The sequence below is a fragment of the Phyllostomus hastatus genome, unplaced genomic scaffold (genome assembly GCF_019186645.2).
Source record: "Phyllostomus hastatus isolate PE091 unplaced genomic scaffold, TTU_PhHast_1.1 phas_contig_1, whole genome shotgun sequence".
Taxonomy (NCBI): domain Eukaryota; kingdom Metazoa; phylum Chordata; class Mammalia; order Chiroptera; family Phyllostomidae; genus Phyllostomus; species Phyllostomus hastatus.
The window spans coordinates 29,957,631-29,979,155 of record NW_025333498.1 but is presented as its reverse complement, the minus strand read 5'-3'; the positions used below and the strand labels follow the sequence as shown (position 1 = coordinate 29,979,155).

General features: G+C 38.8%; 2 protein-coding genes across 13 annotated transcripts in view; one reads left to right on the top strand and one right to left on the bottom strand.

Annotated features, from left to right (window-relative positions):
* TANC1 (tetratricopeptide repeat, ankyrin repeat and coiled-coil containing 1) overlaps window positions 1–6,212 on the top strand; it is a 224,223-nt gene extending 218,011 nt beyond the window's left edge. For all 10 annotated transcript variants that reach the window (XM_045837935.1, XM_045837722.1, XM_045837884.1 and 7 more), the window contains one exon: window positions 45–6,212. In XM_045837935.1, the coding sequence (XP_045693891.1) occupies window positions 45–1,467 (1,423 nt within the window). In that variant the 3' untranslated portion in view covers window positions 1,468–6,212. The remainder of the gene's footprint in view (window positions 1–44) is intronic.
* Window positions 6,213–7,594: 1,382 nt separating this feature from the next.
* The window catches only part of WDSUB1 (WD repeat, sterile alpha motif and U-box domain containing 1), a 75,097-nt gene continuing 61,166 nt past the window's right edge, over window positions 7,595–21,525 (bottom strand). For 2 of the 3 annotated variants that reach the window (XM_045829840.1, XM_045829921.1), the window contains exon 11: window positions 7,595–7,776. In XM_045829840.1, the coding sequence (XP_045685796.1) occupies window positions 7,619–7,776 (158 nt within the window). In that variant the 3' untranslated portion in view covers window positions 7,595–7,618. Of the gene's footprint in view, window positions 7,777–17,112; window positions 18,052–21,525 lie in introns of those variants that run through there. The other variant, XM_045829982.1, reaches the window with a different exon arrangement.

The following is a 21,525-nucleotide window of genomic DNA, read 5'->3' as shown; positions in this document are numbered from 1 at the left end:
GTGTTCACATGGCTTGTAATTATATCTTCTCTTTTCGTATGAAGGCAGTTTGCGGCAGCTCTGGCCGACTTGCGAGAAGCTGTGAAGCTCTGCCCCACCAACCAGGAAATCAAGAGGCTGCTGGCCCGTGTGGAAGAGGAGTGCAAGCAGCTGCAGAGGAGCCAACAGCAAAAACAGCAGTGTCCACCCGCGGCCCCACCCAGTGACTCGGATCACGAAGTGGAAGCCCCAGCCGCTGGACTAAATGACCACTTACCTGTTGAGGAGGCTGAAGAAGAAGAAACTTCGCCACAGGAAGAATCCATTTCCCTGACTCCCAGGTCCCAGCCACCCTCATCTGTCCCTTCCCCATATATCCGGAACCTTCAGGAAGGGCTGCAGTCCAAAATAAGGCCAGCCTCGCCCCAGAACAGGCCGGCAGGTGCCAAGCCCCTGCGGGAGCCTGCGGTGCAGCCAGGGTTGCTGATGCAGCCCACCAAGCAGGCACAGATAGTGAAGACCAGCCAGCACCTCGGCTCTGGACAGGCTGGCGTGAGAAACGGTAGCACAAAAATGCAGGTGTCTTCTCCGAATCCTCCCCCGAGTCCCATGCCAGGTAGAATGTCCACGGCGCCTGCTGGCGTCCGGAACCAGCCTTCAGAGGGAGCAGGCGTGTTCACTGTGGGGGGTTCGGGCCGGTTTGGAGACCGGCTGGGCTCCAGCCACTGCGTCCAGCTACAGCACGGTGAGGGCAGCAGTGCGTACCCTTTACCGAGCAAGATAAAAACTGCAGAGCGGCTTCTGGCTCACGCCTCCATGGCCGTGGACGCAGCCCCACTGAACCAAGGTGGGCCGGTGGGCTGCAGCGACATGCGACACCCAGCCTGCCTCACCAGCTCAGGCTCTTCTGGTTCTCCATCTAGCAGCGTAAAGATGTCAAGTTCCACCAGTAGTTTGACTTCGAGCAGTAGTTTTTCTGATGGCTTCAAGGGCCAGGGGCCAGATGCCCGAATGAAAGACAAGGCTGCCCACCAGGTGCAGAGCGGCACAGCCGAGCACAGACCGCGCAACACTCCCTTCATGGGCATCATGGACAAGACGGCGCGGTTCCAGCAGCAGAGCAACCGCACCTGGCACTGCCCGGGGCCAGAGGCACTGCTGACTAGCACGTCCTCTGCAGCGGGCCCGCAGGCCCCGAACTCTGAGAAGCCCGCTCTCAAACAAGCAGCGGGGTACAGCAGCCAAGGCAAAACCTGTTCTGTGGCAACCCTGGGTGGAACTGTGCACAATGGGGCACAGATGAAAGAGCTAGAAGAAAGGAAATGCCAAATTCCAGCCCACTGCCCAGATAGCAGGATAGCCAAGACTGTGTCTCACCTGTACCAGGAAAGTGTCTCTAAGCAGCAGCCTCACCTGAGTAACGAAGGCCACCGGAGTCACCTTCCTTCAGCAAAACCAAAGCGCTCTTTCATAGAGTCAAATGTATAGGCTGAGAGAGACCCGTTGGTGGAGTTTGAAACAGTGTGTTGGCTCTTGGTGGTAATCAAATTTTTTTATGAGAAAAATTACTTTTTAGCCATATTCTTTTTCCTTGGAGGTGGATCAGATTCCATTGATTTATTTAAAATATGGGATAAAATTTCTTTGATGAATATCAGAAGTCACCATAAGTAAGAATGCTAACCAGAATGGAAAACTACAATTAGTTATGTCTATTAAGTTAAAAATTTAAGACAGCCAAGAAGACATTAACTAATGCTTTTCTCTTATGAAATTATTTGGTTTTTATCACTTTCCTCCTAGCCTTTGCTATGTGGTAAAATCATAATGTTTCTTAGAGAATATAAATGTCTAGTGATAGGATCAGCTCATGACTAAATAGCCAGATGATAATAGTCTGGGAGAGATGGAATTTTCAAGTTGGAGTTTCATGGAGTCAAATCCCAATTTACACATACAGATAAAATTAAGACCCAAGTGATTTCTAGCTGAATATGTGACTATAAATGTTACACTGCTGACTTTTTAAAGCAAAATACAAGAATATCCAAGTATTGTTCCCTTCATAGCAGTTCCTCAAAGAGGATTAAGCACTTATTTCCATGTTACGATTCTCATTAAACATATTTTTATAGCACGTTTCTGGGACTACAGTCCTTTCCTATTCCAATGTTTCAGTATTTGGAAGCAGTATAGGCCATTTGGAATCATGACTGGTGGTCAAGCTGGATTTGGGCTCTACTACCAAGAATACAGTGTTCTTGGGGACGTGTAAATTAACTCTCAGCTGGTTCACAAATTGCTTCTACCAGTGATAGCAGTTCTGGAACAAGCCTTCCGTGCCCCTTTAAGGACAGAGTTTAATTTGGATACTTAAGGTCTGGTTCATTGGTGGTTTAGTTTTATTACACAATCACTACTTTATAGTCACATGTTGTACATATTACATAGCCAAGTTGTATTCAGACTTGTAAATATAACTATTTCAAGTACTTAACCTTTAAAAAAAGTCATATATTTGCATGTTCTTTGTAAACTTCATCCATACTGGTTATTGCACTGAACAATATATTATGGCATGTTAACAGTGTACCAGTAACGGCACTTTATTTCATTTATATGAACACCTTTGAGGTGCTACTTAAGTCCAAACTGATGTATTATTCATTTATGAAGATAAGGTACAGGAATGAACCTTGGCTGAAAGGTATTTTTCTATGAAAATGGTGTGCTATTGAAGGATGTTAAAATGCTAGTTTGAGAGAGGAGGGAATGTATTTGTTTTATATGTTGGGATGTGAAATTTATTTTCTAGAATTGGGGAGAAGGAGTTCTATATTTACAGAATGTTTTAAAAATGAATCGTTGTAATGAAGTTCCTGTGAGCATCACTGTAGTTTTGTACAAATAGAATCTTCTGGTGGTGTTCTTTGACATTTGTTCTTGATGTGTTTTGTACAGCTTTGTCATTTTTTAATAGGCTTTTCTTGAGTTCTGCTATAACTACTATGGCTTATTTATTGTGTATTGTTTTCTTTAATATCTGTGAGTCTTACTCTTTTGTTATGTAGTTTTGTTTTTGCACAACTACTGTATTTTTCCACATGGAATAAAGACTATTAATAGAATGTGTTTGCATTAAATGACACTGTGGATAAGTGGAGAAGATTGTGATGACAGCCACCTGCTTTGCTTAATCCTGGGTGGTCTTGTTACTCTAAAGAAAATACTGAAAAGTCTATTTTTATAGTAGTAATATCCAATGCATATTTAGTTTCATTTAGTAATAATTTTAAAACAAGGGTGACAGCTTCTAGAAATATAGAATATGCATTCTATATTCAAGGGTCAAAATAGTCAAGGGTCAAAATTAGTCTTTTACCCTGAAATAGGGAAGAAAGCACAAAGAACATTCTATAATTTTATCTGCTCTGGAAGTCAAGGTGTATGTTTTTACTGGCAATTAGGTATCTTTAGGACTCTTAACTTTCAAACATTTTGGCAACACAGCAATCACTATTAATAAGAAAGCTTGTTCTCAGCACATTTGTATTTTTTATTAAAATGTGCATGTGTCTGTGCACCCACATACTTCAGTTTCAGAGTCGCAGAACGAGGAGCACTGAGCCAAGCTGCACTGCAGTGAGATCCCGGCTGGAATCTAAGCCTTCGTGCTCCCTGTGCTGCTGCTGCTGCTGCTGCAGGTTACTGTCCGGTTGCCGCTGTTACTAGCAAGGCTAAGTGTAGAGTTTTAAGTCCTCCTGTAAAGGTATACATTTAAACTAAAGGTTAAAAATAAACTGGGTGGGAAGGAAAAAGTGTTATTTGCCGATTCTTGTTGGATGACTCTTCCTGTGAAGCTGCTGTATGACTACTAGTAGAATTTGTTACATACTACATTATGATTTTGATATAGTCTCAGTAAAGATATGTGTTTACATCTTGCCACAGAGAAGTCACATCTCCTTGGGAAGCTACTGGTCAGTCCCAAGGACGGGCAGCGGGCAGGTGGGTGCTGCCCCTGCACAGTCCCGAGGGAGGGTGGAGCGTGCTGCGGGGCGTCCGTGTGCGTTCTGTGGGTGGTTCTGGACTTAGAGTGTTTAGGTCTGTCTTTGCTTGTGTGTTTATGGGGACACTGAGTTGTTTGGCTTTGGCTTATTTGTAAGTACTTCACTTTGGTAAATTATTGGCATCTTAGTTTTCAGCCAGTTTGTTCAAAAAGAAACTATACTTTGTAGAAATGTAGAAAAGAAAATCACCTCTAACATTTAAAAGTAACCAGCCTTTTATAGAAATGATTTTGTTTTTCCTTAAATGACTTTGATGATGTCTAGTAACTTCTATGTAAAAACCAGATAGCCTCCTTTGGAAAGTAAGTCTGTTATTTTACCAAAACAAAAGATATTTGGTCCAGTGTTGGGCTCTAACAATTAAAAAAATTTGCTAGAATTATGTTAGCATTCTTTCTGTAAAGAATACAGTAGGCAAACACCTTCTAGAATATGTCCCTAACCTGTTTCTTGTCCTCTAAAGAACGTGAGAAGCATGTGCAATATGAAGAAACTCTTCTACGATCATAGGTTGTGAGTCCTAGCTGTGATACAAAGTAAAACTCAGCAATACATTACGAGGAGAACAGAAACTGTGCAAAGCAGCAATTGCAAAGAAAAGACATTTGGAGATTTCTGTGGTAGCTAGGCTCTCCATCCTGTAGACATACAGCTTATTAACTATAAAAGTTCATAAAATTTAGGAAAAGACTAAGTATATAAGGTAATGACATTGCATTTCTCTTTTATTTCAAGTTTATGTCAAAGTTTTCAAATATCCGAACAATTCCAACAGGGGTTTGGGGGTAAGCACCCAGATCTAGGTCCCTGTTTGCCATCGCAGTTCAGTTCTAACAAGCATTTCCACTAACGACTCCATTCTGATAAAACAGGTATGTGAGGGCAATATAACCACCGCTTCCTGAACTCTGAAGTTTTCTTCTAAGTGAACACTTACAGGGCACTGTATCAAATGCCAGTGTGTTGTACAAAAATGTGTGGTCATGACTTCTAGTCAAGATGGGGGCATAGGTAAACACACTTTGCCTCCTTGCATAACCACAAAAGAATTACAACTAAATCTCAATGCCCAGAACTGTCAGAAAATCAAACTGTATGGAAGTCTGACAACCAAGGATTTAAAGAAGCCACATTCATCTAGACAGGTAGGAAGGGCTGAGACACAGAGGTGAGGAGACACAGTGGGGTGTGGAGAGGTGTTGTGGTGGAATGGGCACAGGTGGCCCCATATTCATGTGTGGTGGATAAAAATTGGGAGGAGTACCTTCAGAGCAGAGGGATCCCAGCCCCAGGCCAGACTGCACAGCCCAGGGTTCAAGTGCCTGGAAGATAAATCCTCATAATTTCTGGCTGTAAAAACCAGTGGGGGTTGGTGTGGCAGAATAATTTGCCAGATTTTCAGTAAACTGCAGAAAAGGGCCTGCACAGGTGTAGAATGTCCACAATGTCACCCACTCTGGGTTTCAGTACCAGGGCAACAGCTGGAAGGGAATCAGTCGCATAGGGAGAGTGGCTGGAAACGTGCCAGGCAAACCTTCAGAAGCCGGCAGGGCCCTGTCCTCTGGCTTCCTCCCACACAAGCCACAAAGCAATGAAGTGGGTTGCTCTACCCTGGTGATTTCCTAAGGCTCTGCCCCACAGAATTAACAGATTTGACTCCCTGCCTTTTACAGGGAATCAAGGCAGGTCTGTCTAATACACAGAAACAAACACAGGGAGGCTGCCAAATTGAGACAAAGAGATACGGCCCCAGTGAAAGCACAGGACAAAACCCCAGTAAAAGGATGAATCAAAGCAGAGCTATATCAGATGCAGAGTTCAAAACACTGGTGATCAGATGCCCAAAGAACTCATTGAGCATGGCATGAACATAAAGAAATGAAGGTTATACTAAGTGAAATAAAAGTCTACAGGGAACCAACAGTGAAAGGGACTCAAATCAATGATTTGCAACACAAGGAAGAAATACTCAACCACAACAATAAGAAGAAACAATTTAAAAAAAAAGGACAGTATAAGATGACTCGGGGACATCTTCAAAAGTGCCAACATCTGAATTATAGGGATGCCAGAGGAGAAGAGGAAGAGCAAGAAATTGAAAACTTATTTGAAAAACTGAAAGAAAACGTGTCTAATTGGTGAAGGAAATAGACAAGTCCAAGAAGCACTAGAATCCCAAACAAGTTGGACCCAAAGAGGACCATACCAAGACACATAATTAAAATCCCAAGGTTAAAGATAAAGGGAGGATCTTGAAAGCAGCAAGAGAAAAGCAGAGAGTTATCAACATAGGAGTTCCCATGAAACAGCTGATTTCTCAAAAGAAATCCTACAGGCAAGAAGGGGCTGGAAAGAAGTATTCAAAGTCATGAAAGGCAAGGACCTACAACCAAGATTACTCTACCCAGCAAAGCTGTCATTTAGAATAGAAGGGAGGATAAAGTGCTTCCCAGACTAAAGGTAAAGCTAAAGGAGTTCATCACCACCAAACCATTACTACATGAAATGTTAAAGGGACTTATTTAAGAAAAAAATCAAAACTATGAACATTAAAAAGACAACAAATTCACAACTGTTAACAACTAAAGCTACCCCCCCCCCCCAAACTAAGCAAACAACTAGAACAGGAACAGAATCATAGGTGTGGAGATCACATGGAGGGTTATCAGCTGGGAGGGGGAGGGAGGAGAATGGAGGAAAAGGTACAGGGAATAAGAAGCATAAATGATGGGCACAAAATAAACAGGGGAGGTTAAGAATAGTATAGGAAATGGAGAAGCCAAAGAACTTACATGCACAATTCATGGAAATGAACTAAGGGGGGGAGAACTAAGAGGGGAAGGGGCTACTGGGTGGAGGGGGGCAAAGGGGAAAAATTGTGACAACCATAATAGCATAATCAATAAAATATACTTAAAATGTATAGTCCCCCTGATTTAGTCTAGTTTAGACTATTATGTAGAAACTTCAATAATTCTATATGCTAAAAAAGGCTAATTTGCCACATTATATATTTTAGCCAATTTAACACTATATTCATGACAATTCCAGTTTATACAATGATTTTGGACAATGGAAAAAAATAATCATTACCACCTTGAAAATTTAGAATCCAGCAAAATTGCTCATTAAACATATGAAAGTTATTTTCTTTGTTCATAAATCTATAAGTATTTTGCTACAAGTTCTCTTTAGATGGATTCCAAAGAATTATCAAATGATTGGCTACTAGGATTTTAATATCTGTTATAGATTATTCTGATGTTTGCTTGTAATATGATATATCTAAGAATAATAAAAGTGGGCATTGCAATTTAAAGTCAAACTTTGTTTCTCTAAAAGTTAAGATTTTTTCATTAGTACGAAAAGGCTTTTATATTAAAAATAGAAAAGAGGTTAGATGTGTTTAGTCCATATGTTTTAAAGAATGAAAATAGATACTAGTTTTTATAGATAACTAAAATTTAAGATTACCTGTTTTGCTTTTCATAATATCTGATTAGTATTTACTCTTAAGTCATTCAAGTGAGATCACTGATACAAAGTACATAATATAAAAATAAACAGTTTTATTTTTTATGTGTCTCTAGCCATCGATCAATGGCCATTTTCAGAGTCCTGTTTGGTATAAGTACTGCTGAAGGAAGAACAAGATTCGTCATGGGACTTGTGCGTTTCTTTTTGCTTATCCAATTTTCCATTGCTTCCTTTTCATATGAATAGCCATCTAAAAAAAACAACAACACAGACACAAATCATTTGCAATGTAGAAAAAGGAAGTTAGGATGACTAAAATGAGATGGCTATGAAAACTCCATTGCTATGATCTGTATTGTGATTTAAGGGGTATGTACCACGACTGCCCAAATATTTCTGCCACAGTACCCTAATGCATTAATACTGCACACATTACCTCAAACAGTGTCAATATTTTACTGATTCTTTTTGAACACTACAACTGAAAAAACCCTGTTAAAAAATTCAGATGTAGCAGAAAGGAAGAAAGGAAAAGAGCCGGATGGAGCGGCACTGAAGATGCATTAGGACCAACACGGAGAGAACTCGGCCCACTAAGGACTTGATAGCAAAGATATCTGTGATGTAACAATGAGTACGATCCACTGGCTAAAAGTTTTAATGTCATGTTCTTGCAACATTCTTTGCCTCTGCACATAGACTGGAGCTTTTGCTTCGCTATACCGTTTTATACTGGTAGCTGCTCCTTTTAAACTGAAAGAGTTAGTTCCTTAGTTCACGTACACATGAACCCTGTTGCTCAGATCCACAGTGCACACAACTGGTTCAGGCCGACACGGCCAATGCATTACTCCCCAAGATGCACAAGAGTTTTCTGATTGCAAAATGGTGTTTGAAAATCACCTGAAAAAACTTCCATTTGATAACTTGGCCAACTTGACATACAGTTTGGTTCATTTGCTTCCCTTTTTACCCTCCCAATGTTTACAGATTGGTTTGGTTTTCAAGATTTATTTTAACTCTGTACATTTAAGTGGTTTCTAAGTAAAAACTAGAAAATGGTACACTCAGAAGAGGAGTCAATTTTCTGTCTAACCCATGTTCCCTCCATTTCCTTATAGGTAGCCATGTATATTAATTTTTGTTTAGTTTATCCCTGTTTCTTTTTGAAAACATAAGCAAATGTGTGTACAACACAGTACACGTGCATTCTATATAAAAGCTCACATGCTGTATCCTATTTTGTACCTGGTTGGTTTTTTACTTAACTGGACCTTGCTGTTTATTTCTCCCCAAGCACTCCCTGCATGGATGTACTGACGGACATCTGGGTTGTTTCAAATCGCTGCCTTTCACAGATAGTGCTGCAGTGAACAGTCTTACCACTTTGGGGCAAATTCCAGACATAGAACTGCTGCATCAAAGAGTGCGTGTGTATAATTCTGTCACACATGCCTGCACTTCCATAGAAATTACCTTTTTTGTCATTCCTACCAACAGTGTTGATGAGAATTCCTTTTACCCAAAGCCTCACCAAAAGAACATGGTGTCAAATTGGATTTTCACCAGTCTCTCGTGAACAATGGTGTGTTTTATTTATTATGAGGGAAATAGAACATTTTTCATATGTTTAAGAACCATTTGCTTTTCCTTTTTATATGAACTGACTTCTGTTTTTGGTCCATTTTTCTATTAGGTTGCTCTTCTAATATAGAAAGATTTATTTTTTAAATTGAGATATAATTGACAAAACATTGGTTTCAGGTGTTCAACATAATGATCCGATATATATTGCAAAATAATCACTATACAGGCCTAGTAACCATCCATCACCACACAGAGTTACAAATTTTTCCTTTTTCCTTGTGATGGCAACTTTTAAGATCAACTGTCTCGGCAACTTTCTAATACATAATATAGTAGTATTAACTACAGTCACCATGCTGTGTATTATATTACACTCCCAGGGCTGGTTTTATAACTGGAACTTTGCACCTTTTGACTATGTTCACCCACCCCACCGCTGGCAGCCAATCTGTGCTAGGAGTCTGGTGTTTTGTTTAAAATTCCACACATAAGTGAGATTGCGTGGTATTTGTCTTGGACTTACTTCACTGTGCACAGCACCCTCAAAGTCCATCCATGGTAACAAGTGTCAGGATTTCCCTTTTTTAATGGTGGGATAATGTTCCATTGATACACACACACACCTTTTCTTCATCCATCCACTGATGGACACTTAGGCTGTTTACATGCCTTGGCTATTGTAAATGCTACAGTGAATGTTGAGGGTACAGATACCTTTTCAAGTTAGTGATTTTGCTGTCTTCAAATAAATGCCCAGAAGTAGAGTTGCTGAATCGTATGGTAATTCTATTTTTAATTTTTCAAGAAAACCCCCATACTATTTTCCATAGTGCTTGCACCAATTTACATTCTCACCAACAGTGTACAAGGGTTCTCTTTTCTGCACAACCTCACTAACACTACTGTTCCTTTTGGCAATAGCCATTTCTGGCAGGTGTGAGGTGATATCTCATTGTGGTTTAGATTTACAGTTCCTGATTAGTGATGTTGCGCACCTTTGTATGCACCTGTTGACCATCTGTATGTCTTCTTTGGAAAAGTGTCTATTCGGATCCTCTGCCCATTTTTTTAAATCAGATTGATTGTGTTGGTTTCTGTTTTTCTATTGAGTGGTACGAATTCTTTATATATTGGATTGACCAAAAAATCTGTTACCTTTTTTCCATAAAACAAAAGACATTTTTCAGTTTCACTAACTTAACAATAACTTTATTGACTTGGATATTTTGAGTATGCTGGCTGTCTCCCACTGTTGGCTTCTAATGGGTAGAGGTCAGGGGTGCTGCTAAACATCTTCCAATGCATTAGACAGTGCACAGCAAAGAATTATTTGGTCAAAATATCAATAGTACCATGGAACTTCACAAACCACTTTTGATACGTTTGACTGGTTATAGCACCTTCTCCATAGACTGCACAGATCATTCTCTGTTTCAGTTGTTTTTGCCTTTCTTGAAATAATAAAGCATAATATGCTGAAAGTTGTGTATTTTCTTCCATCTTCAATATTAAAGTGGCTGCACTAACATTCAACAATTTTAAGTTTTTTTTGAAATGCACGCTGATATGACAGCTGTCTCAATACAATCTAACAAAATTGTTTCGAATGAAGGTAAAGACAACTCTGCACTAGTGGAGCCATAATACGAAAAAAACCCTAAATGAACTTTTTGGCCAACCTAATATTTTGAATATTAATCCTTATCAGATATACAAGGTCTGTCCAGAAGGCATCCAGCCATGTACTATGAAAAAACAGATTACTGAAGAATATGCGAGATACAAAAAACATTGTACACAGGACAATGATGCCTCAGTCCCCTTCAAAGTAGCACCTTAGAATCTCACACAGTTGTCCCAATTGCCATCAGCTGCTCTGTCATATTTCCCTGAATCTCAGCAATAGTCTGAAATCTCTTCCCCTTCAAAGATTTTAGTTTTGGAAAAAGCCAAAAGTCACAGAGCACCAAATCTATAATGCATGAGCAAGCACATTGTCATGATGAAGCTGCCAATCACCAGTGGCTCGTAGCTGCAGCCTTCTGAATCATCCAAATATTTTCCATGGAAGAATGTTCAAATTTTGTTAAAACAAAATTTGATGCAGGTTCATTGTTGTTCTCAGTCATTTTGAATGTGACAGCCACACGGTACACATGCTCACTCAACAGCATCTACTGCCCCCACTGACCAGCACAGTGAAGTTGTCATTGTTCATGCATGCTCATCCCAGTCCACTCTCCTTGACTGCCAGATTACATTGATGTTGCACAAACCATTCTCATTATATTAACAATGGCTGGACTTTTTCTGGACAGACCTTGTATATAATCTCAAATACTGTATTTTCTTCCATTTGGTAGGTTGCCTTTTCATTTTATTGTTGGTTTCCTTTGCTGTACAACATCTTTTTAGTTTTATCTTGTCTCACTTTGTTTTTGTTGCCTTTAAAAAGTCATCACCAAGGCTAATGTCAAGAAGCCTACCACTTTTGTTTCCTTCTAATTTTATGGTTTCATTCAGGTCTTACAATTAAGTCCTTAACCCATTTGAGTTGATTTTTGTGTATGATTTAAGACAGTGGTTCAATTTCAGCCCTCTGCACGTGGCTGTCTTGTTTTCCCAGCACCATTTACTGAAAAGATTGTCCTTTTCCTATTGTATATTCCTGATTTCTTTTATTGTAAATTGATTTTTATATGTGTGGTTTTATCTCTGGTCTCTCAGTTCAGTTCTGTTGGTCTGTGTGTCTTTATGCCAATACCATACTATTTTGATTACTATAGCTTTGTAATATAGTTTGAGATCAGGAATTATGATACCTTCATCTGTGTTCTTCTGTTTCAAGATTACTTCAGCTCTTTGGGGTCTTTTGTAGTTCCTAAACTGTAGGATTATTTGTTCTACTTCTGTGAAAAATACCATTGGAATTTTGATAGTGATTGCATTGAGTCTGTATATTGCTTTGGGCAGTACTGACATTTTAACAATATTCTTATCCATGGCCAGTATGGACATTCTAACAATATTCTTATCCATGAACACCAAAAGTCTTGCCATTTATTTGTATCTTCTTCAGTCTCTTTCATAAATGTCTTACAGTTTTCAGTATACAGGTCTTTCACCTCCTTGATTAAATTAATTCTTAGGTACTTTATTCATTTAAATGTGATTGTAAATGGAATTGCTGTATTAAAATTATTTTTGGTAGCTTATAACTAGTATACAGAAATGCAACTAATTTTTGTATAGTGATTTTGTATTCTGCAACGTTACTGAATTCTTTGATTAGTTCTAACAGTTTTGGGTGAAGTTTTTATATAGACATGTACAATTGTATATATTTTATATAAACATAAAATGTCATGATATCTACAAATAGAGACAATTTTACTTCTTCCTTTCCAATCTGGATGCCATTTCTTTCTTTTTTCCTTCCTCCCTCGCTCCCTTCCTTCTGAATCCTCACCTGAGAACATGTTCATTGACTTTAGAGGCAGGGAGGGAGGGAGAGAGGGAGGAACATTGACCAGTTGCCTCCTGCAAATGTCCTAACCAGGAATTGAACTTGCAACCTTTTTGGTGCACAGAACGACACTCCCATTAACTTAGCCACCAGGCCAGGGCCATTTCTTTTTCTTATCTAATAGCTCTGGCTTGGACTTCCAATACTATGTTGAATAAAAGTGGAAAGAGTGATCTTTATTCACTCTTGTTCCTGATCTAGAGGAAAAGCTTCCCAGCTTTCACCACTGATTATGGTGTTACCTGTAAGTTTGTCATGTATGGTCTTTAGTATGTTGAGGTACAGTCCCTCTCAGATCCACTTTGTTGAGAATTTTCATCATAAAGGGATGTTGAAATTGGTCAAATGCTTTTTCTACATCTATTGAGGTAATTATATGATTTTTATACTTCATTTTGTTAAGGTGATGTATCACATTGATTTATGTATGTTGAACGATCCTTGCATCCCTGGAATACATCCTGCTTGATCATGGTGTATGATCCTTGTAATGCTCTGAATTTGGTTTGCAAATATTTTGAAAATTTTTCTATGTTCATCAGGAATTTTGGCCTAGAGTTTCCTTTTTTAGTGGTGTCCTTGTCTGGTTTTGTTATCTGGGTAATGCTTGCAATATGAAATGAGTTTGGATAAGTTTCCTCCTTTTCTGCTTTATGAATGAGTTTGAGAAGGATTAGTATTAATTCTTCTTTAAATGTTTGTTTCTTATATCTATGAAATACTAACACTTTATCTACTTTTCACCTTTTTTTTTTTTTTGATTTTGGGTCCAGGTTAGAAAGTGTCCTTATTTTGAGGTTATCAACAAATTTACTACATTTTCTTCTGGACATTATACAGTTTCACTTTTATATCTCTGACACATTTGGAATTAATATATAGTATAGAAGATGAAACCAGTTTTATCTTTTTTTCATATGGCTATTTTGTAATCAGAATACCACTTGCTTAAATTATTTTTCCACTATTGGAAATGCCATTTTTGTCATTAAATTTCCAAAGGCACTTGGGTCACTTTCTGAATTTTTTAAATTATTTTCCATTGGTCTGTCTCTTCATCTACCAGTTGCACACAGTGTCATTTACAGAAGATTTATAACATGTTCTTGCATCTGGTAGGACTACTGACACTCTTTGTTGTTTTTGACTTTCTAGGTTGTCATGCGTTCTTACCAATGGAACCTCATAATCATCTTCTGATTCTGTAGGGGGAAACTTAATAGTCTTCCTATCTGTCATCGTTATGTTTTACATTTGTTCCGACTATAATTTACAGGGATTATTTTATAAGTTTTATGTCTGGTAACTTTGCATATTTATGTGTAGAGGTTTGCTTTCATTATTGTAAATTAAGTCCTCAATTATACTTTTTAATTGCTTTATGTTTACACATATGAAGGCTATTTATTCCTCTCTGATGTAAGTTGCTAAATGTTGATTAGTCCTATTAAGCTATTGTCTCTCAGCTCCAGACCCAGACCTGATGCTGAGGAAAATACTGGGGCCAGGAAACTGCAAACCGCATTTCAGTTTTGCCAGTTGGTTCCTTGTTAGGTCCTGGAACACAGTTCTCTAAAGGCAGACATAACCAGGGTGCAGGCCCCTCTTGAGTGTTGTGCCTGGCCATGGCCCTCCATCTGGAAATAGTTGGTTACACTCTTCAAGTTTATTTGCTTGCTTCTTTGACGGTATTGCCCAAATTTGTCTTCCCCTTTCCCCTTTACAGAAACTAGCACCAGCTGGGTAACTCCCAGTCTTAGAGGCCTGGTTCTGAGATCCAGGAGAGGCTCTGATGAATTCAGCTTCTTTCCTTTGTTCTCCAAGTCCTAGGGATGGTAGATACTTTCTGCAGATATTCTGTTACTGCCTTTTGCTTTTGTTTAAGATGTAATTCACATACCAAACAACCAACCATTCTATGCATGCAGTTCAGACTTATGCAATCATCACCACTGTCTAAATTCAGGACATTTTTATCACTCCATAAAGAAACCCTGCATCCATTAGCAGTCACTTCTTCCCTCCCTGGCAACCGCTAATCTGTTGTCTTTGTGGACTGGCCTATTCTGGACATGTCCTACAAACAGAATCACACCATATGTGGTCTTTGGTGTCTGGCTTCTTTCACTGAGCATAGTGTTTCTAAGGTTCATCCATGTAACATTTATAAGTATTCGTTCCTTTTTGTGGCTGATTAATATTCCACCGAATGGATATACCACATTTTATTTATCTACTCATCCCGTGGCGGCACATTGGGTTATTTCCATATTTTGGCTATTACCAAGAAGGCTCCTATGAACATTCACGTACAATCTTTTAGAGCAACATATGTTTTCTATTCTCTCGGATATAGAGCTTGGAGTATAAGCGCTGCATCAAATGGTACCTGCCAAACTGTTTCAACAGCAGCTGCACCACTAGACCTTCTCACCAGCAGTATTTTTGCACCTCCTTATCAACACACGTTATTGTTCATCTCTTTGAGTCTGGTCATCCTAGTGGATATAAAATGGTATCTCACTGTGGTTTTGATTTTCCTTTCCCTACTGATATCGAACACCTTTTTTTAGTGCTTGTTGGCCATTTGTCTATCTTCTGTGGAGAACGGTCTATTCAAATCTTTTGCCTATTTTTAATTGGGTTATTTGTCTTACTGTTGAATTATAAGATTAAGTAGGAAAATATATACCAGATCCTCAAATGTCATGCTGTTTAATATCTTTTAGTTACAATGTTGATGAGATGGTGTAGGAACTTAATTCTTGTTAATAGCAATTAGCCTATGGTAAAATTGGTTTTGTTACGTCATTTAGCTTAAAGTCATAAAACCTTGTCAACATTAAATGAGAGTTTAATGGACTCAGTTTTTATTTATAAAAAGCTGAGAATAATGAACTTCAATTTTATAGAATACCATCACACTGGCCTGTTACTGATAAATGATGTGTGTGCTAATATCACTGTGAAATATTTTATATTTTGAGTTCAGTGACGGCTAATTCATTTGCCACTAGGCTAGATAAATCTGATAGCATGTTTTTAACCTTCCAGGTTACTGAAAAGAGCCAGGTTTATTATTAATCTCAGTTATGTTCCATGGTGATGACATAAAACTGTGTGATTTCTGATAGTGGTGTTTGGTGCTTAAATATGGTTGTGTTAAAAAAGGTGTACTTTCTATTTTGAACATTGAATTTGAGATACTACTTTGCTATATTTTGGACTGAGAGCTATAATCAAGTCTATTACTGTGCTTTCTCCTCACATCATCTGTAGTTTGTGTTTGGGACCACAGAGCTAACAATAATGACTTTCACTGAGAATCATGATCTTCAGTATCCGAGTATCCTCCTGCGTCTTTTTAATTAGGGGTGTCTTCATTCTACTTTTGTAGACAAGTACGTAACACCTTCTTCAGTTGCAATTGTCTCATTTTTGCCTATGCTTTTATTTCTAACCTGTCTTAATCCTTGCTTTAGTTTGGGCTGAGCGTTGTTAGCTAATCTCAACTCTTCTCTTTAAAATTAAGCCAAATTGTTTATTGAAATTATCAGTATGTTTGGTAATAGTGCTATCATTCTTTATACTTTTGTAATGCAATCACATATATAAAATCTTTCACTACAATAGCTGGTTTCATCAGTTTGATGTGTAGGGAGGTTTGTAATTTTGATCTACTGGTTACCTTTACACTCTTTTATTTAGCTTATTCAATTTCTCATTTTTAATAGGTATATTGTATCTACATTGTGAGAGCATACCATCATCATCATATAGTACTTTGTTACCTTTAATGACACTCCCTTACATGAATGACTTTTCCTTGCCTGCTTGTGAGTTGTCGGGCAGCAGTGACTATAATGTGAGCGCACTCTTGATGCAGGTGGTCTACTGTAGGAAGCCCGTTACCCTCATCACAGTTTACCCTAAAGCTCAGTGTCAGCTTTCTATGTGTTATAAAACAGTGATTCATTGAAATAATTAAGTTTTCTACTGGTAGCAAATATATTCCCTAAAACAGAGAAAGCAGGAACTCTAAGTGGATCTACATTGCTAACTACATTGAAAATTTAAAATAGTTCTGCCAAAGTTCATCCCAAAGCAGCAGAAGGGATCAGCAAAGACCACTTTCCCACCTACCCTACATACAGAGCTTTTCATATATAAATGAAAAAGCAGTGAGACATTATCATAACTAAAACCAACTGATACTCCTGGTTTCTTTTAAAAATCGTACCTGAAGTTTGCTGTAACTAGAGTAAGCTTATTTGAAATCAAATATGTTACCAGGGGGAAAACTGGCACTTTTGGAAAAAATATATGTAGTGTATATCACATCCATTATTAACTAGGTTTGCTCGTTTTCACCACCTTTTTAAGTGTTCATCCAAACAGTACCATCTGACTCTTGCTATAAACCAAGACTGGTTCCAGATAGTTCTAGGACAATATTTAGGGAGCTCAGCTTACAAAATTTTATTTCAAATACCAGTTTAATATACTCAGATAAATAGGTTCTGGTAAAACACCAAAATGAGGATAGCTGTTACTTGTAAGATACTTTCATTCCTTCAACTACCATTTCTGGCAGACTATGGAAGGCCCACAATTTCTTGCTACATTATACTTACAAATGGTGACTACAGGGAGCATCTTTTTACATGGATTTGAAGCTTCTAGTTTCAAAAGGCTTAACTCTAGTGAAAGGTTCAAATGAAAAATATCAGTTCACTGGCCTGGACTCCGAATTTATACTATCTCTGTTCAGAAAAAAAAAGCTTGTCAGCCCAGGACTGCCCACGTGCAGTCCTGGGAAATGGGCAGAGCAAGCCCAGCGCCTCTCTGCAGCTGCACACCCTCTTCCCATCCTGGAGTTCCACAGGTAATACCGCTTAACTGAAGACCAGCACACACAGAATTAGGGTCCCACAAGCCTCTGAAAATAGATACAACCTGTCAGGATCTCTAAAATAAAATGAACAGTATACTGTGAAAAAAATACTTCATGCTCCTAACTACTGTGTCTCATTAGACTGCTCCCTATGCTAACTCATTTAATCTGCACAACCACCTTATGAAGGAATTGAAGCATAGCCTAACTTCCCAAGGTCACACACGCAGGGAACAACAGAGCTGGGTGTAAAGCCAAGCAGTCTGGCTCCAGAGTCTATGCCCTTAATCTACATGTGAAATCAGGTGCCAGTCACTGAAATTTTGGGGAAAAAAATAAGAATGTTAAAATCCATAAGAATGTTAAGAATGTTAAATAGTATTAGGACAATCAGAATAAATGGCTTATAGGTAGGTCTGAGGAAGTCTAAGGAGATGAGGCATATAAAATGAGAGTGGCTGAAAGATTCCCAGAGATGATAAAAAGGCATGAAATTCCACCGAAGCACCACCATGTACCTTAAACAAGAGAAAACAAAAATCAGAATTAAACTGACACTGGGTTTGCACTACAAAAAGTGTATTCTCAATACGTACTTGAAACACTGAAAACTTTAGAGTAAAAGCAAAGTGGATAGATAGGGTCTATTAGGTTTTTACAATTTTCAAATGATGAAAAGTGTGAGCAGATTTTTCTAACAAGATACATAAATGACTTAACATATTTACATGATTAGAATAGGCCTGAAAGGAATAAAAATATTCGAAATGCCTGGTTAGTACTTGTTATTTCTATTCTTCACCACTAAATAAATCAAAACATCAAGGTTTTCTTTTGTAGCATAACAAAATGGTTCTAAAATTTATCTGGAAATCTAAATGGGCAAAAATTGGACAAACCAATTTTTAAAAATAATGAAACATGAATATAATTAAAACAAAACTTAAAAGATGGCTCTATCAGTATTAAGAATTTATTAAATAGAATTGAGTTAATTTATGGCACATCCACACCATAAAATACTGTCCTATATTTGAGAATGAAGTAGTTCTGAATATATAACAAGAGGTATTATCTGATACATGAAGTAAATAAGAGCAATTTTTCAAAAGTAAGTGTCATATCCTATATGTTATAGAACAAAATATAAATGGATAGACAAATATCTGGAAGGATAAACCAGAGTACAGAAATGTTGCCCCATTTCCAAAAAAAAATTTATATATATACAAACACACACACACACACACACACACACACTTCTGTATTTTTCAACACGCATGTGCTGTTTTCATAATTTAAAAGGATGAATATGAATACTGTGTAAGAGTGTTGAATTATAGGCAGAAACAGGTCTTGGAAATTTTTCTGAGGCAGTTAATTCAATAAACAAGCCTTCCAAAACAGCAGGGGAAATGCCAGAAAGGACACATGATCCATTCAGAAAAATTCGGGAAAGGAGAAAACGGGAAATAGAAGAAAACAAAATAAACTGAAAACATATGCTGGAAGGCATTATCTTTAATGTATCACAATATAAAGAAATCAGTTCAATTCTACTAAAAATAAGGACTATTTTTTAAATTAACTAAAATGAATTAAAGTGTATGATTCCCACAAGGAATGCCTCTAAAACAGTAACACAGGAAGGCCAAAGGGACTCTTCTGGGATTTTGCTAAGTGAAAAAAGTTTCCCAAACAGCTATTTACCGCATGGTTCCATCCATATAACACTTTTGAAATGACTAAATTTTAGAGATGGAGGATAGACTATGGGGGGAGGTGGAAAGAGAGCAGGTCGGTAACACATGTAGATGTAAAAAGGCAACAGAAGGGGTCCTGTGGGGCTGACGCTCAAACCCCCAAAAGGGACAAAATTGTGTAGAACTTAAATGTAAAACTGGAAAAATCTAAAGATTTATGGATTGCATCCATGTCGCTGAGGGGAGGAAAGACCGGACAAAGTATACAAGATACCTCTTTTAGAACTACATGTAAATCTGTAATTGCCTCAATAAAAAGAATAAAAATAAATGGGTGGCACCAAAAAGGCTGAAAGACACTAAATATAAGTAAGGATTTGGAGCAACTAGAATTCTTAGACTGCTGGTGAAACTATAAATGGATTCAACCACTCTGAATAACTATGTATATCTATTCCTAGGAATATAGGAACCCAATAGAAATATAGTTTGTTTCCCCCAAAATGATGAATAAAGGGTCAGGCACCAACCACCATCAGAGCTGAGCAGATAAACTGTAGTACTCTCACACATGAGAGTGAACAAGCTACTGCTTTGTGCAACCACAGGGACAAATCACACAAACATGATGCTTAACCAAAGTTACACTTTGATTCAGTTTAGATAAAATCTAATAAAAATGTACTGATTAATCTATAATGTTAAAAGGATATTGATTCGCCTTGGTGAAAGATTGTTCATTATGTGAAAGTTCAAGATGTGTACTTATGTTTCCTTGAGAAATAAATACACCATGCAGGTATAAACAAAAAGAGCCAAGATTAAAATGAGACAAAATTCATGACAAGTAACATTAAATGATACCAACATGAATATTTTTGAGTGATAAGAAATGCAAACCTTCAAGAAGAGAGAATATTCAAAAATCTAAATTGATGAACTAACCTATTAAAAGCTGGATTTGAGAACCTCTGGTCAAAACGGCAGTGTAGGCAGACATGGCTTGTCCTCGCACAGCCATGTCAAAATTATGACAAAAATATAGAACCACCATCACTGAGAACCATCAGAAATCGAATTGAATGTAAGTCTCACAACTATGGAATTAAAGAAACCACATCCACCCAGACTGGTAGGAGGGGTGCAGACACAGAACGGCTGGTCCCTCACCCATGTGTGTTAGATAAAAATTCAGTAGGGATGTCTTGGGAGTGAGGAGTCCCAGACCCATACCAGGCCCCTGCAGCCCAGGGTTCCAGTACCAGGAAGCTAACTCCTCACTTCTGGCTACAAAAAGCAGCGGAGATTGAGTCAGTGGAAGAAATAGCTGGAGCCCCAAGCAGTTCCTCTTAAAGAACCCACACACAGACTCACCTACTCAGGCTCAGTTTCTCTGGACTTGGTGCTGGGTGGTGGCTTGAGGAGCACCGGTGGCAGGGGGAGGCTAAAGTGTGTGGCATCAAGGTGAGAAGCCAGATTCCCTGTTCTTAACCCTCAGGCTGGCAAGCTGGCACCATATCTGAGACTCCATCAAACTGGCTAGCACTATTTGACTTGCCTTGGAGATCCCCAGAGATTCCACCCCACCCAACTTACAGGCCCACACAAGCTGCTTTTCCATATGAATGGCTGGTCTTGGCTCCTGCTTCACAACTTCCTAAATACTATCAAACAAGCAACAGCTCACCTCAGTTAGCCCTAGGTCTGGAACTAGCAGCAGCCATCTCAGATTGATTTATAGCTTAGGCAGGGTGGCCCTGGGCAAAACACAGGTGGGGGCTGACCTTGGGCTGCACTACCAGGGAAACCCCAGGGCCAGCACACCCAGTGGACACCTGCAGACCACATGGGAGCACCACCACCCATCCTGCCCCTGCACAGCTGATCCTCCATGGGAGGCGGAGCTTGGTCATCAGTGGTCACAGCCAGTCCTTGCTGCTAACTGGCCTGAGTAAACCCTTCCCATTGATCTGCCAGCAGTACCCAAGGCTCAACTACAAGAGGAGGGTGTACTTAGCCCACAGAAGGGTACACCTTGAGTACCCAGCTTGGGTGATGAGGGAGGCTTTGCCGCTGGACCCTACAGGACACACCTACTACATGAGGCCACACTACCAAGATAGGGAGTCATAGCAGCTCTACCTAATACATAGAAACAAACACAGGGAGGCTGCCAAAAATGAGGAGACAAAGATACATGGCCCAAATGAAAGAACAGATCAAAACTTCAGAAAAAGAACTAGACAAAATGGGGATAAGCAATCTACCAGATGCAGAGTTCAATACACC